General features: G+C 43.2%; 1 protein-coding gene across 2 annotated transcripts; it reads right to left on the reverse strand.

The window, feature by feature from the left end:
* Nucleotides 1–1,373: 1,373 nt before the first annotated feature.
* Nucleotides 1,374–11,819, reverse strand: TBRG1 (transforming growth factor beta regulator 1). Of its 2 annotated transcripts, none has more exons than XM_019658890.1 (9): nt 11,445–11,819; nt 9,775–9,845; nt 8,906–9,138; nt 8,209–8,345; nt 7,776–7,922; nt 6,706–6,803; nt 6,224–6,334; nt 5,624–5,766; nt 1,374–4,944 (listed from the first exon to the last, which is right to left on the reverse strand). In XM_019658890.1, the coding sequence occupies exons 1-9, from the start codon at nt 11,592–11,594 to the stop codon at nt 4,799–4,801; spliced, it is 1,236 nt and encodes a 411-aa protein (XP_019514435.1). In that variant the 5' UTR covers nt 11,595–11,819; the 3' UTR covers nt 1,374–4,798. The 2 variants fall into 2 exon arrangements, with proteins under 2 accessions (XP_019514435.1, XP_019514434.1); XM_019658889.1 differs by having other exon boundaries at nt 1,374–4,977; nt 11,445–11,818.
* Nucleotides 11,820–12,769: the final 950 nt, after the last annotated feature.

Raw genomic sequence — 12,769 nt, forward strand, 5'->3', positions numbered from 1 at the left:
TTTGAGAGAGACTTGAATCACCTGGAGGGCGGCTTTCCTCTGGAATCCTGACCTGCACTGTCCACTTGCCTCAGGTGCCTAGTCAGCACTTACCCACTTAGCTTCTGGACCCTGGGTTTTAGGTGAATTCTAGCTCCCAGGAAATTTTTGCACCCCATGTTCTTCGCTTTAGTCCATTGCTGACAGTGTGTCTATCATCGGGACCTGGGATCACAGTCAGGATCAGGTCAGAATTTAACCTTTGGGTACTGGATCACGTGTGTTCCCTTGTCTGAATAGCCTTCTGATGAGAAAGGCTTATTATCCGCAGTTGCTTTGTGCCCCTTTGTCATTCCTCAGCAAATGGCAGCGCCAAAGGGGAGCAGCAGCTGGGCTGCTTCGCTCACTCAGATTCCTGTTTTGCTGTTTGGTGGGAGGCTGACAGCAAGGCTGTTTGGGGAGCCTTCCCCAGATCCTGGATGTGATGGTGCATCTTTGTCTCCCTCAGTAATTTATGTTTTATTTATTGGTTTAAGTTATTTATTTCATCACATGAACATCTATTATTAACCTGTGGCTGTACTGACCAGACCCAGCCTGGACTGAGATTTGCTCTGGTTATTGTAGGAAGTGGGTTGTTGGCTAAGAGTCTCCTCGACAATCCGGAAGAGCAGTTCCCAGCCTCTAGGACATCCTTCTACCCGACCTGACCCTTCCTCCTTATGATTCTCTTATTAGATCTCATGTTGTGATGCCCATCATCAGTGCAAGTGGCTTCCAGCTCCCATGAACACTTCCTCCACGCAGACCTTGGCGCTAAGTATCAGTTCTTGTCGTGGCACTCCGGTTGCTCTCCGCTATGCTTGGACCACATGGCCTTGTGAATATAAACGGTGTCCCGTGTACCATGCCAGCAGTGCCCTGCCAGCTCCTCCCTTCACTGCTTTCATTACAAACCAGATGTTGCTAAATGATTTAGGTGCAGTATGATCATATCTTAGACGTTAAGCGTAGAACCTTTAGATTTGGGCATGTAGGAGTTTAAATGACGACAACTGTTGCTTTTAAAGGAAAATAGGAAAGCCTCATGGACAGCTCCCAGCTAGCATGTGATTGTTTCTGTATTATGAGATGAGCCAGGGCCCGCAGACGATGAAGCACCTGCCCTTGTCCTCTTGTTAGGCTGGTGTCTCTATTGGACTCACTCCAAACCACAAGCACACTGAACCCGTGTCACTCACTTCGTCATTATTGAGAATGAAATGTCTGACACTTTGTCCCCTTACATTCAGAATTGTGGGAACTAGGGTTGGAAGACCTTTCAAGGCCATGTAGGCTATATGTTTTTTTTAACAAAAGCTGACAAGTAGTTATTAAATCTCTGTATAGTTTCCTTTCTAAATTTCCTAAATATTTCCTTGTGTGGAACTGAAATCTTTCTTCTACTACACGAGTCTTTCAGATCATTGAAGACGGTCCGATAAACAATTCTGCTGCTTCAATCTAAATGATGATAATGTGAACGTTGAAAGCTAACAAAGCAGAATCAGATGCCGGCGTCTGGGGAGTTGCTGACCCAGGAAGGCACTCGCGCTGCCAGGAAGAGGGCGGTGGGGGTGGATCCCAAGCTTCGGAAATGTGACAGTGACAGTCACTGAGAGGCAAACAGGGCGTTAGAATTAAATATCTCAGGCTCTTTAAAGGTAAGAGGTTTAACTATAAAAAGGATAATCCAGATGGAAGAAAAAAGTGAGGCTGAAAGGGAAGCTAGATGATAAGCATTTAGAAAAATAATCAGATGGGACAGATGTGAAAGAGGGCTTGTGTGTGTACTATTAAGAATCATAATGCTGTTTATTGGTTGATTAAAAACAGCTCACGGCACTTGGTAACTGTGCTTCTATTAGAAGTTAGAAATAAAAGTATAGTCATGCGTCGCTTTACCGGGGGGGATACCTTCTGAGAAATGCGTCATCGGGTGATTTTGTCATGTGAACATCACAGTGTGTTTACACAAGCTTCGTGGTATAACCTATTGCACCCAGCCGTATGGTCCAGCCTGTTGCTCCTGGGTGGTTAAGTCTGTACAGCATGTTACTGTCCTGAACACTGGAGGCAGTTTAACACAATGTGTATTTGTGCATCTAAACATGAGGTACAGTAAAAATACAGTATAAAAGATAAAAAATGGTACACCTGTCCAGGGCACTTACCATGAAAGGACAGAGCTTGTAGGACTGGGAGATGCTTTGGGTGAGTCAGTGAGTGAGTGGTGAGTGAATGTGAAGGCCTAGGACATCCACTCCTGCAGACCTGATTATAAACAGTGTACACTTAGGCTACACTCAATTTATATAAAAATATTTTTCCTCAATAAAATAACCTTAGCTTGGTGTAACTTTTTAACTTTATAAACTAGAGATAGCTAAGAAGCACAGCTTCCTTTCATCCTCAATAACCTAGTGCACACAATGTGAAAAATTAGGTTTAGGGAGTGGATGTATTAATGAAAAGTCACGTGAAAGTTAATTTTAATGGTTTAATAATTTAAAACATTCTGTGGAAATTCAGTTTATTTCCCAAATGAAATAACATGTTACTACTTGAAAAATGAAATTTATAGTTGCTGTAGAACATTTCGATGCTAACAAAGTGTAAGTAAAAAATCATCCCCAAATTCATCATTTGGAGAGAAACAAGAAATACTTAATAGTTTGGTGAACAGTCACTTGATTTGTTTGGGTTATATTTTATATACTACATGGTATATTATTTTGTAATCTTGTGTTTTTGACTTAACGTTAGCAAAATAATTTTCCTGTGTAACTTGAATATAGATTTAGTGTTTCAGTTTGTGGGAGCCACATACTTTATTTAACCAATTTCCCATGAGTGGACATGCAGGTTTTTTCCAGTTTTTCACTATTAAACTAATACTGTGATAATATTACTTGCAAACAGCATACCACACTTACTTTCCTTATGGTCCTTAATGGGGAATAACAGGTTTAAGATTAAATATGTTTAAAATTTTGATACCTACAGCTTACCCTTCCCAAAGTGTTCCAACAGTTTACATTCCCAGCAACGTACAGTCCCATTTTTTACCTCATTCTCATTGATATTGGATGTTGTCAAAATTTTAAAATCTTTAACAATCTGGTAAATGAAAAGCTATTTTAAGTATAATATGGCAGTTATTTTTCAAGTTTTTTGAAATGACGATACGTAGGAAAAACATTTCACATTATTCCATGTATCCCCATACACATGCCATATTTATATAAAGACATACATACACCCTATAGTTGAAACCAAAGTTTCAACCTTTCGACATGCGATGCAATACAATCTGTTCTAATTATTTTCTTTAATTTTAAAAGATGAAGGTATTGATCCTCTGAGTTTAAGAACTAATGGGTTCTTTCTGTTCTAGCAAAGTTATAAAATGAATACGCTTATTAAACAACACAGTAACTAAACATTTTTTTAAATGTCTTTCTTAAAATGAGGCTCTCTTTTAATGTGTTTTACTCAAGCTGTAATAGAATGGAAAGATATTTGCTATATAATAAAAGCAGCATATATCATTCCTGTACAATCAGATATGTTCAGGCAACTTATACAGAGAAAAAAGACAAAAGAAAAATATTAAAACATTAACGGCTTTGAGTAATACCCTTTCCACTCTTGATTTGACACTACTTAAACTTTAATAATTCTTTTTGCACTGTAAAAGCTATACAAACTTATAAAAAGACTATAATTTAAGAGTCATAAAATTAATGTTACTTTAGCTTCTGACACTTCATAGTGACCATTGTGGTGCGCTGCAAACGCTGCTGTCTGAGCCCCTCCCTCTGCCAGCCAGATTCATTCCTCTGCAATGCCAATCCCATCTGTGTCGTCCCGTTAGCAGTTAGGAATCACAGCCCAGTAACAACCCAGTTCTCACTCCTTCCCCATTCTTCTACTTCTGGAGTCCTTTTGTTCCTTCCCATTCCAGCCCCTATACCTGGACGCGCTCGCTGCCCATCCGACCAGCTGCTGTGGAATGGTCGGGACGGCCTCCGGCTTAAGGCCATACGCAGGGTCCAGACAATTCAGTTGCACTGAATGCGGATTTATGTTATCACACAGTTAATGAAATGACAGGATGAGTCTGTTATGGGGGATGGGAGCCACATCCCAACCATATCTAAATTTGTGTTATGTGGATTCAATGTATTTAGCTAAAAGCACATTCTCCAATAAGGAACCACAAAGAGGATACAGAAAGGGTTAAAAAGGACCTTTTGATCCCCTTGAAGGATATGTCAAACGTGAAGAGAAGGACAAAGTGTACCTTGGACTGGACTCTCCAGCTTGGGAATGAGCAAGATTTGGTTTTGATCATACTCATATGAAAATAAAGCACCTGCTTGGGGTACAGGGCTGAGACTTAATATTCCTTGAACTAGGATCACAATCAAGGGTAGAAGGTTGTCAGAATCTTACTAAGTCTTTCATGAGTTAGCAGCCATCTCTCACTCTGGTTGAAAAACGACTTAAGTTTACCTTAGAGCTAAGCAAAACAGATTATATCCTGATCACAAGATAAAAATAAGCATAACTGTTAAAAGAAATTTATTACTAAAAATAAAGCAGGTGAAGTTTTTCTCAGGGAACACTGTCACCATGGGAACCTCCATGACAAAATGTGTTAATTTAATATCTTCTTCACTCCTGAATTGCTGCCTTCTTCCATATATTCGAAGTTTTAGTTTAAGTTAAAAAAATCATCACGATGAAAATGATGTGGTATCTGATCCTTTCTTGTTCAATCTGAAGACTGCGTCGGGCTACACTGTGATGGAGACTTCAAGTGCTGTAAGTGATCATCTACCAAGGGTTCACGTGTCAAGAACATGGGTTGGTAAGAAGACACAAAGGCTGTAGTCTGAAGCTCTGGGAGGTCCAGTGATCCTGGTGAAAAAATTCCTTCAGTTCTAGTGTTGCCTGGGAATCACAGGAGACTGATCAGATCCATGTATGTTCTTTCAACTCCTTACCACCCTTGTATCTGTCAGCCCAACTGCGCCATTGTTGGGTAAGATAGGACTGATACTTAACTTTTACAATGAAGGAAACTGTGGCTGAAATAGATGAAGTGACTTGCCTAGGGTTATGTAGTGTATCAGGCAAAGAGGGACAATTTTAATTCTAATTTCTTATTTCCAGTCCAGAGCTCTCTCTGTATCAGGGGATCCCAGTGCCAGATCCCCCGACTGCTCTGCCCATTCATGTTAAGGAATCCAGGGACCAGAGGCAGGACCAAGGCCATGACCTGATGCCCTTTACCTCACATGGAATCGTAGTAAACTTTCACCTGGAGTTCTGCTTAGGTCTTACTTAGGCAGGCAATGAGAAACCCTAGTTTCCTTGTGGGCCCTGCCTTCCTATGATCACAGCCACACCCTGTGACTTCTGCGAGGACTGCTGGAGGGCAGCTCGTCTTCCTGACTCAGGACTCTCAATGGTTGCGCCGTGAAAAGCCTGTATCACTTACTGCCCAGATATTTGGGGTACTCAGCTATGAATGAAGAGGGGAGGGTAGCCTAAAAGTGGTCACTTTTCAAACCAGAAAGGTAAAATGAAAAGATACCTTGTAGAATGGGATCATTATGATCTTCATCAAAGGTCTGTCTCTGAAAGGCTTCAAAGCTTGTAGCTGCATCGTTCTCTGGCAGTCCTTGTGGTAGCTGCCCATCTCCGGGTTTGCACACATCAAATTTCACCCACTGGTAACTGCAGGATCAAAGGGAATCATTATCAAGAGCTGTCTGTTAGCCATAACCCATTCTTACCTCCAGAGGGATCAGCTATTTTTTTCTGTAAAGCTCTCCAATATATATCTAAGAACTATTAAAACAAAACAGAACAAAACAAAAAACTTATTAACCAACACAAAACAAAACAAAACAAAAACCCACAAACCTAAAAAAGATAGACAGGTTTCTTGCAGGACTTCCTTTTGCTGTCATGGTACACACAGAAAATGATAATTACACTACACTGGGGTACTGGCTTCTGCTCACCTGTCCAGAGGGCTAAGAGGACCAATACTGAGGCCCACTGGTCGAGGAGCAAGCATGCCTTGTGCACAGAGGCAGCTTGGTAAGTGTATAAATGAGCAAGGCAGTTTAAGCCCCTGCCCCACAGATCACAGAGCTTCTCTCAAGGGACTGGATTTGACCACACTTACTTGACACACTTTCGAGCTCCCGAACAGCTCTGGATCAGGTTGTGGATGGTTGGATGAGAAAACCCAAAAAAGTCAGCTCCAGATGGAAGCAGGTTATACATTAGTTTCCCCCTAAACAGGAGAGGGAAAGTTTTAGTTGGAGAGCTCAGAGGGAGATGAGAATGGGTTTAGGAATGGAATGTGGGCATGGACACACACAGCTTTAACTTGGATATGCTGGAGACTAGTTGCTAAGACTCAGGGATTCAGGATAGCATTTTCTAAAATAAGGGCTCTTTCTCCTCCACAACTAGATTGAAGAACAAAAGCACAGCAACTTGTCTGTTCCCCTTCCCCGATTCCAGAATAAAATCTTTAAAAATAAATAAATAAATAAAATCAAAATACAATAAGGGCTCTCTGCTCATTAAAAGCAAGAGAAAAGGTCTCACTGTACCAAAAGTGATCTTTTTTGCCTGTCTTCATGCTGTTGGTCAACTTACATAGTAGCACTTATGGCCTTGAGCAGTTCTGCATGACAGGCATTTGCGGAAGAGCTGACAATGGCATTGTCGGGGTCATCCTCAGGAACAATTTCAAACTGAGAAAGATAAAGGAGCCATGAGAGCAATCTTGAAGGAGGAATTAGTAGAGAGAAAGGCATACTACTACAGTAACTATTCTTCACTCTGGAACTTGAAGCTGATATAATCCATAGTAGGAGGTAGGTGCAATGCCCTAACAATGCCATTCAAAATTCAAATAAATCCAAAAAAACAGAGCAAGTCCTTTGACTGTTTCAATTCTATACTCCTGGCCTGACTGCTCTCCAGAGGTCAACACTTAATTTGTTACATGCCTTTCCAGACTCTTTCTATCCACTTACTTACATCTGTAAGTACACTTGCAAATGGTATTTTTAAAACACATGAGGGGCTGGCCGGGTAGTGCAGTTGGTCAAAGCGTGAGCTCTGAGCAGCAGGGTCACCGGGTTGATTCCCACATGGGCCAGTGAGCTGCACTGCCGCTGAGCTGACGGATGGCTGCATGGTTCAGCTGGTGAGAGTACGTGCTCCTAACAACAAGGTTGCTGATTTGACTCCTGCAGGGGATGGTGGGGTGCTCCCCGCCCCCCCCAACTAGATTGAAAGCTACAACTAGACTTGGAGCTGAGTTTGCGCCCTCCACAACTAAGATTGAAGGACAACAACTTGACATGGAGCTGATGGGTCCTGGAAAAACACAATGTTCTCCTTCCCCAATTCCCCAACACTGTTCCCTTCCCTAATTCCCCAATAAAAAACAAAACAAAACACGTGAAATCATCCTCTATGTAATCTTAGGTTGACCTTATAATAGCTAGGAGAGGTACAAGCCATTTTGACTGCAAACCCCCATTTCACACATTATTTTATTTTTTGAATTGCAAAATACCTTGACTAAAAACTGTTAAATCAAAATTATACTAATAGGAATTGTCAAGGAAGTATTTTTGTAACAAGTGCTATCTAGCCAACTTAAATCCTTGACCAGTTTTCTAGAAAGTTCAATGAATTTTTGCAAAGAAAAATACCTGAGGTTGCACACCACCATCCTTGATCTGACAGGTATATAGACACTTCTGGTCTGGGCACTTCATGCTGGCATATATTCGAGTACTGCAGTAGCCCACAGGGTAGATGGCACTCTCATCATGGAAGCCAGGCCGGTCGGTGATGATCTATAAAAAAAAAGATTCCCCCAACCTGCAATTGAGGTCACTGGAGAATTTAGAAGTTCTGAAGGTAGCCTTTGGAACCACTCTGGGGCTGCAAAGAGTGACTCAGATCACAGACAGAGAGTGTACGCTGTGTAGCAGACAAAACCAACCTGGTTCCTAGGGATTGGAGGTTTTCTGGGGTTGGTCTGGATCAGCAAGGGGCTGCTGCTAATGGGAAGGGAGGGAAGGCTCAACCCCATTCCCATGTTTCTGATTCTCCTCTCTATACATCGCTGGTCTCACTCACCTCCCCCAGGCTATATACTGTTAGACCCCCCAGTCCGATGGGGAACACAGGCCGTCCTGAGGGATCCAGGGCAATGGGCTGAACCAGCTTGCGAGCACCTCCCTCCATTTTCTTTTTCTTGGATGTTTTCTTCAGAACTGAAACGTAAATCTGGGGTCACCCACTTTAAGCCCCTCCCAATGCTGAGGGGAAGGGAAAAGTTTACACATGAATGCTAAGAGCAATTAGCCAACCCTGGTTCTACACACTCAGTGACTGGGCACATGGGACTTTCCCCCAAAGCCCTGAGTATCTGTCTAACCCGCCCATCTGGCAGTGACCAATTTTAATATCACTGCTTAGGACCTAAGAGTCATAGTTTTTAAGGCTTCTTACTTCACTTTTAAGATTAGAAACTTCCCAAGCCAGCAGCGTGCTCAAAAGGCCACTTACCTCATTTCTCTACCTCTAGGAAAGACTGAACTGAAGGTAACCCCGAGTTGGCAGGGAAGAACGGGGAGGCCTTAGCCTGCTCCCTTTGCGTCTAACTGGAATTCCTCCACCCAAAATGGCTTTCATACACTTGTTGTTCCAGGGCTTATGAGGGCTGCTCAAGGACCAGATGAGAGGTTAAGTGTATCCGTGGCCGTGTGTGTCTACCAGTTAGTACCAGGTCTGTGTCATTAGTCGTTGAGCCACTTGGGTAACTCCAAAGTACCTTCCAGTTTGTTGTTCTCTTTCCCCTTTTCTTTTTTCTCCTTCTTGGATTTCTTCCCAAATGGTTCCTCGGCCCCAGTGCCAGGCCCAGAAATGGGCCCAGCGCCCTGTAGAGTTCCCACAGAGCTGGCCACGCTGTAAGTCAGGGGCAAACTGGAGCTGTGGGAAGGGGCTGCGGCCTGTACTTCCCCTTCAGTTAGAGCCTGAAGCTGAAGGAGCTTCTTCAGCAAGTACCTGAGGTTGGGAAGGAAAGGAGCAGAGGTATGAACTTCTGTTTTATCTCAAGTCACCATTTTACTTAAGTACTGAGAAAAGCCAGAACGATATACAAAGATTATTACACTCATAAAAATAACACTTATTGGACCCTAGGAATCATGACGCTCCAGAGAACAATACTCAAGAAGCCAAGGATAAAGAAGTGTAGCGTTATCGCCTTTGCATCTGGAGCGTTGCTCTACCTTGATGTTGGGAGGTATTAGGCTTCTGAAGAGTATACACCATGAATTGCATACGTGTACATACCCACTGTGCTTTGCACAGAGTAGTACATAATAAATATTTGTAGGATGAAGAGTTTCTTTTATCCCTTGGCTTTTATAATTGGGGAGTTATAATTAGATTACTTATGAGTTGTGGCAAGAGGGCTTTGTCAGAAAGATGAGTAGAGGAGCTGTCTCATTACTGTGGTCCAAATACAACTGGGTAAACAGGAACTAGTACCACAGGTTGGGAGTTTCTCTGTATTTGATCAGCGGCCAATAGACTGTGCAATTGCACAAAAATCCCCCTGGAGAAAAATCCCCAGAGCAGTAACACCATATCAATCACCAAAAGTGTGTTTCTGAACACAAAAACAAGTCAGCTCACCGTCTTTCTTCTTTTGCTTTAAGAAATTTTTCCTCAAGACGAGCAATTTCATCACAAATAGCAGCATTTTCCTTTAAGAAAAAATTTCAATATAATCATATAAAATGAATACAAGATCCAAGTATTATGCTGGGAAGAGGAGTTATATTTCAAACCAAAGAAGTCTTTGTTGTAAACTACAAAGGAACCTATGGGTAAAGGTAGAGTTAAGTTCTAGGAGCAGGGTAATTACAGAACTTATCACAACTGGGGTACCTATGAGTAAAAAGGGGGAGCTATTAATGATTATGGTAAACTAGGGCTGTTCTAGGCAAACCAAGATGTACAGTCACCCTACTTAGGGTAGCGTCTGGCCGAGAAAAGGGCATAGTGCTTAAATCCACAGACGCTTCAATTCAGTCCTTATGAGTATCCATTCCCAAGTACCTTGACTGTTGGGGATCTTACAAAACCAACCTAACCCAAAGCATCCCATGCAGTATGAACCTTAAAGACAAAAACTGGATGGAACCAAATCAACTCTAGTATGTACAATTCTTATTCATAATCTACGTATGTGTATTCAAGTATCCTCTGTCTTTACTGATGACTCCATCTATTAGCCAAGCATCAGTCCTGAAGGGAATGCTCCAATCTCGATGGTCCATAGGTGGGACCTCAAACCCTGAATGTACAACACAATATCCCTTCTTCAGGTAGTTAATGGAACCTAATAACATAGGTTTCAAGCTTTTAAGTACCTTTGATGTGGAGGGAGTAAAAGAAAGGTAACAGTCAATTGGCTATCAAATCCTCTTAATTCTACTTTTCTTATTTCTCTACAGTGTACATAGCAAGTGCTAATACATGTTTTTGGAATGCATGTTCTAATTTCCAAACCATTCCTTATGGTTCCAAAAAAGCTGAGATGTTCAAGTTTTTGGTAAAAAGAAGAGATAAGGTGGTGATTCAGTCGTGGGAGGGCCTTGGAGGACTCCACTCTCTATCTCCTAGCACTGAGGCAAGCTTGAGCGATCCAGAACATTGTAAAACAAAGTATGGCTGGCAAACCAGTTCATTCATCCAATAAACCCAGTGCTTCTATAATAAAAGGCAGTAACACTTGGGAGACTCAAAAGAGGTTAGAAGGGGGTGAATTACTGAAAGCTTCATGTGTCTGTTTAGGGAAGGGGCCAGTTATGAGTACATGGGGTGTTTAGGAAATACGCTGTGTAGCGGAAGTAATAAAGAAACTAGAATCAGGGTGTCTAAGTTGGAGTCAGGGCTCTGATACAGGGCCCTTAAACTAGTTATCTCTCTGGGTTTCAGTGTTGTCATTTGAAAAATACTGCCTCATTCTCAGGGTTCTCTCGAGAATCTATAGCATTTCCAAGAGTTCTGCGGTGATAACGGCTAAAATTTATTGGCACATCTTCTAGGTACCAAGCACTTTCTCTTCCTCATTTAGTCCTCACAACTCTGCAAGGTAGTTATTAGCTCTCATTTACAGATGGGGAAACAGGATTACAGAAATTACGTAATCTGTCGAAGGACATAAGGCAACCGAGAAACGATGTATACTGCAAAAGCTAACACTATGTTAGTACTGCCATTCTGGGAAGGGGGACGGTTTGGGGAAAGATTTCGCGAATTGAGTGTCTAGGCGAAGGGCCGAACGGCGTCAGACTCACAAACACCGTGGCTTTGGCGGCTTTGCGCAGCCGCAGGTACTTGAGTCGGTACTTCTCGTTCTGGCTCCTCTTCGGGAGCTTTTTCATCCTGGTCTTGCCGGACTGCAGCGGGGCCCGCAGCGATGGAGCAAGGCCGCCCGACAGGCTCATGGCCCGGCCCCGCTGCGGGGCCTCCCCGGCGCGGCGGGCATCGACGCCGGGCCGAGGGGCGGCGGGGCGTCGGCCTCGGCGGGTCTGCGCTGGCCGAACCGGGCACTGAGGATCCGACCTCTCCAGAACGTTCCCAAGGCGCGCCGCTGGGCTAAAAAAAATCCCACAGTCGAGCCGGCTCCCTGCGCCTCTCCGCACTTCCGCGTCTGGCCGGAAGTGGCGTCACGGCGCTGATGGCGTAAGTCTGTGTCGGGAGCGTGGGTTCGTCTCGGCCTTGCAGGTCCGCTCCCTAGAGGAGGTGAGACTGGGTGGGCCGGCGCCCGGAAGCGATTCTTGTGACCGACTGTGACTCGCGTCCGCGCTCTCAGTGAGCAATGTGATTATGAGCTGAGGCAGGAACCAGCAAAAACCTTCCAGCACGAGCCTCACGCTTTCCCGTAGCCCACTGCGGTCAACACCAGCTTTTCACGCTTGGTGCCCACAGCCCTCCCCGGACTGTAGGTCCCGCTCGAACGCAAGTGCTGGTGCTGTTGCTTTCCGGATTCCCTTCCCTTATGCCAGTGGCATAAATATTTCCATGACGCTGTGCTTTTACTAAGAGCCGGGACTGCAGTACTGAATAGAAAAAAAGCCTCTGCTCTGTCAGGTTAGAATCTATATAATAGTAGGGGAGATGGAAGATTTAACAAGCAGCTTTAATAACACGTTAGCACAAAAGTATGTTTCTGTACCTATACATCTATTTATGTAGCTCTAACTTCATAATGCAGGTCTAGCTAAAAATTAAGGAGGATAGACAGTTCTTTAGGATGCAATATTGGTAAGGGGTCCGGAAGCAGAGGCTTGTATTCATTCTCCTTCCAGCAGTGCCCCCAACTAGCTGAGTGAGCCCCTGGGCCACAGATTTTTTCTTTGAAAGACAATCTACTGTCAAATAATGGAGGTGAATGAGAGTTCTAAACTGTAAGGCGCTACTGATATAAAATGTAATTACGGTTATATATTAAAAATTTAGACTTCTAGAGTTGTATATCTAAATGATAGAAAATACATAGTTAATAAGTTCATTGAATTACTGGAGAAAAATCTAACGCTAATATAGTAACACAGTTCAAAAAAAGAGGTTTAGAGTTGACCTAGTATTTCATTTCAGAAAATTGTAAAACTAGTGACAG

The sequence above is a fragment of the Hipposideros armiger genome, unplaced genomic scaffold (assembly GCF_001890085.2).
Source record: "Hipposideros armiger isolate ML-2016 unplaced genomic scaffold, ASM189008v1 scaffold_291, whole genome shotgun sequence".
NCBI classification, from domain to species: domain Eukaryota; kingdom Metazoa; phylum Chordata; class Mammalia; order Chiroptera; family Hipposideridae; genus Hipposideros; species Hipposideros armiger.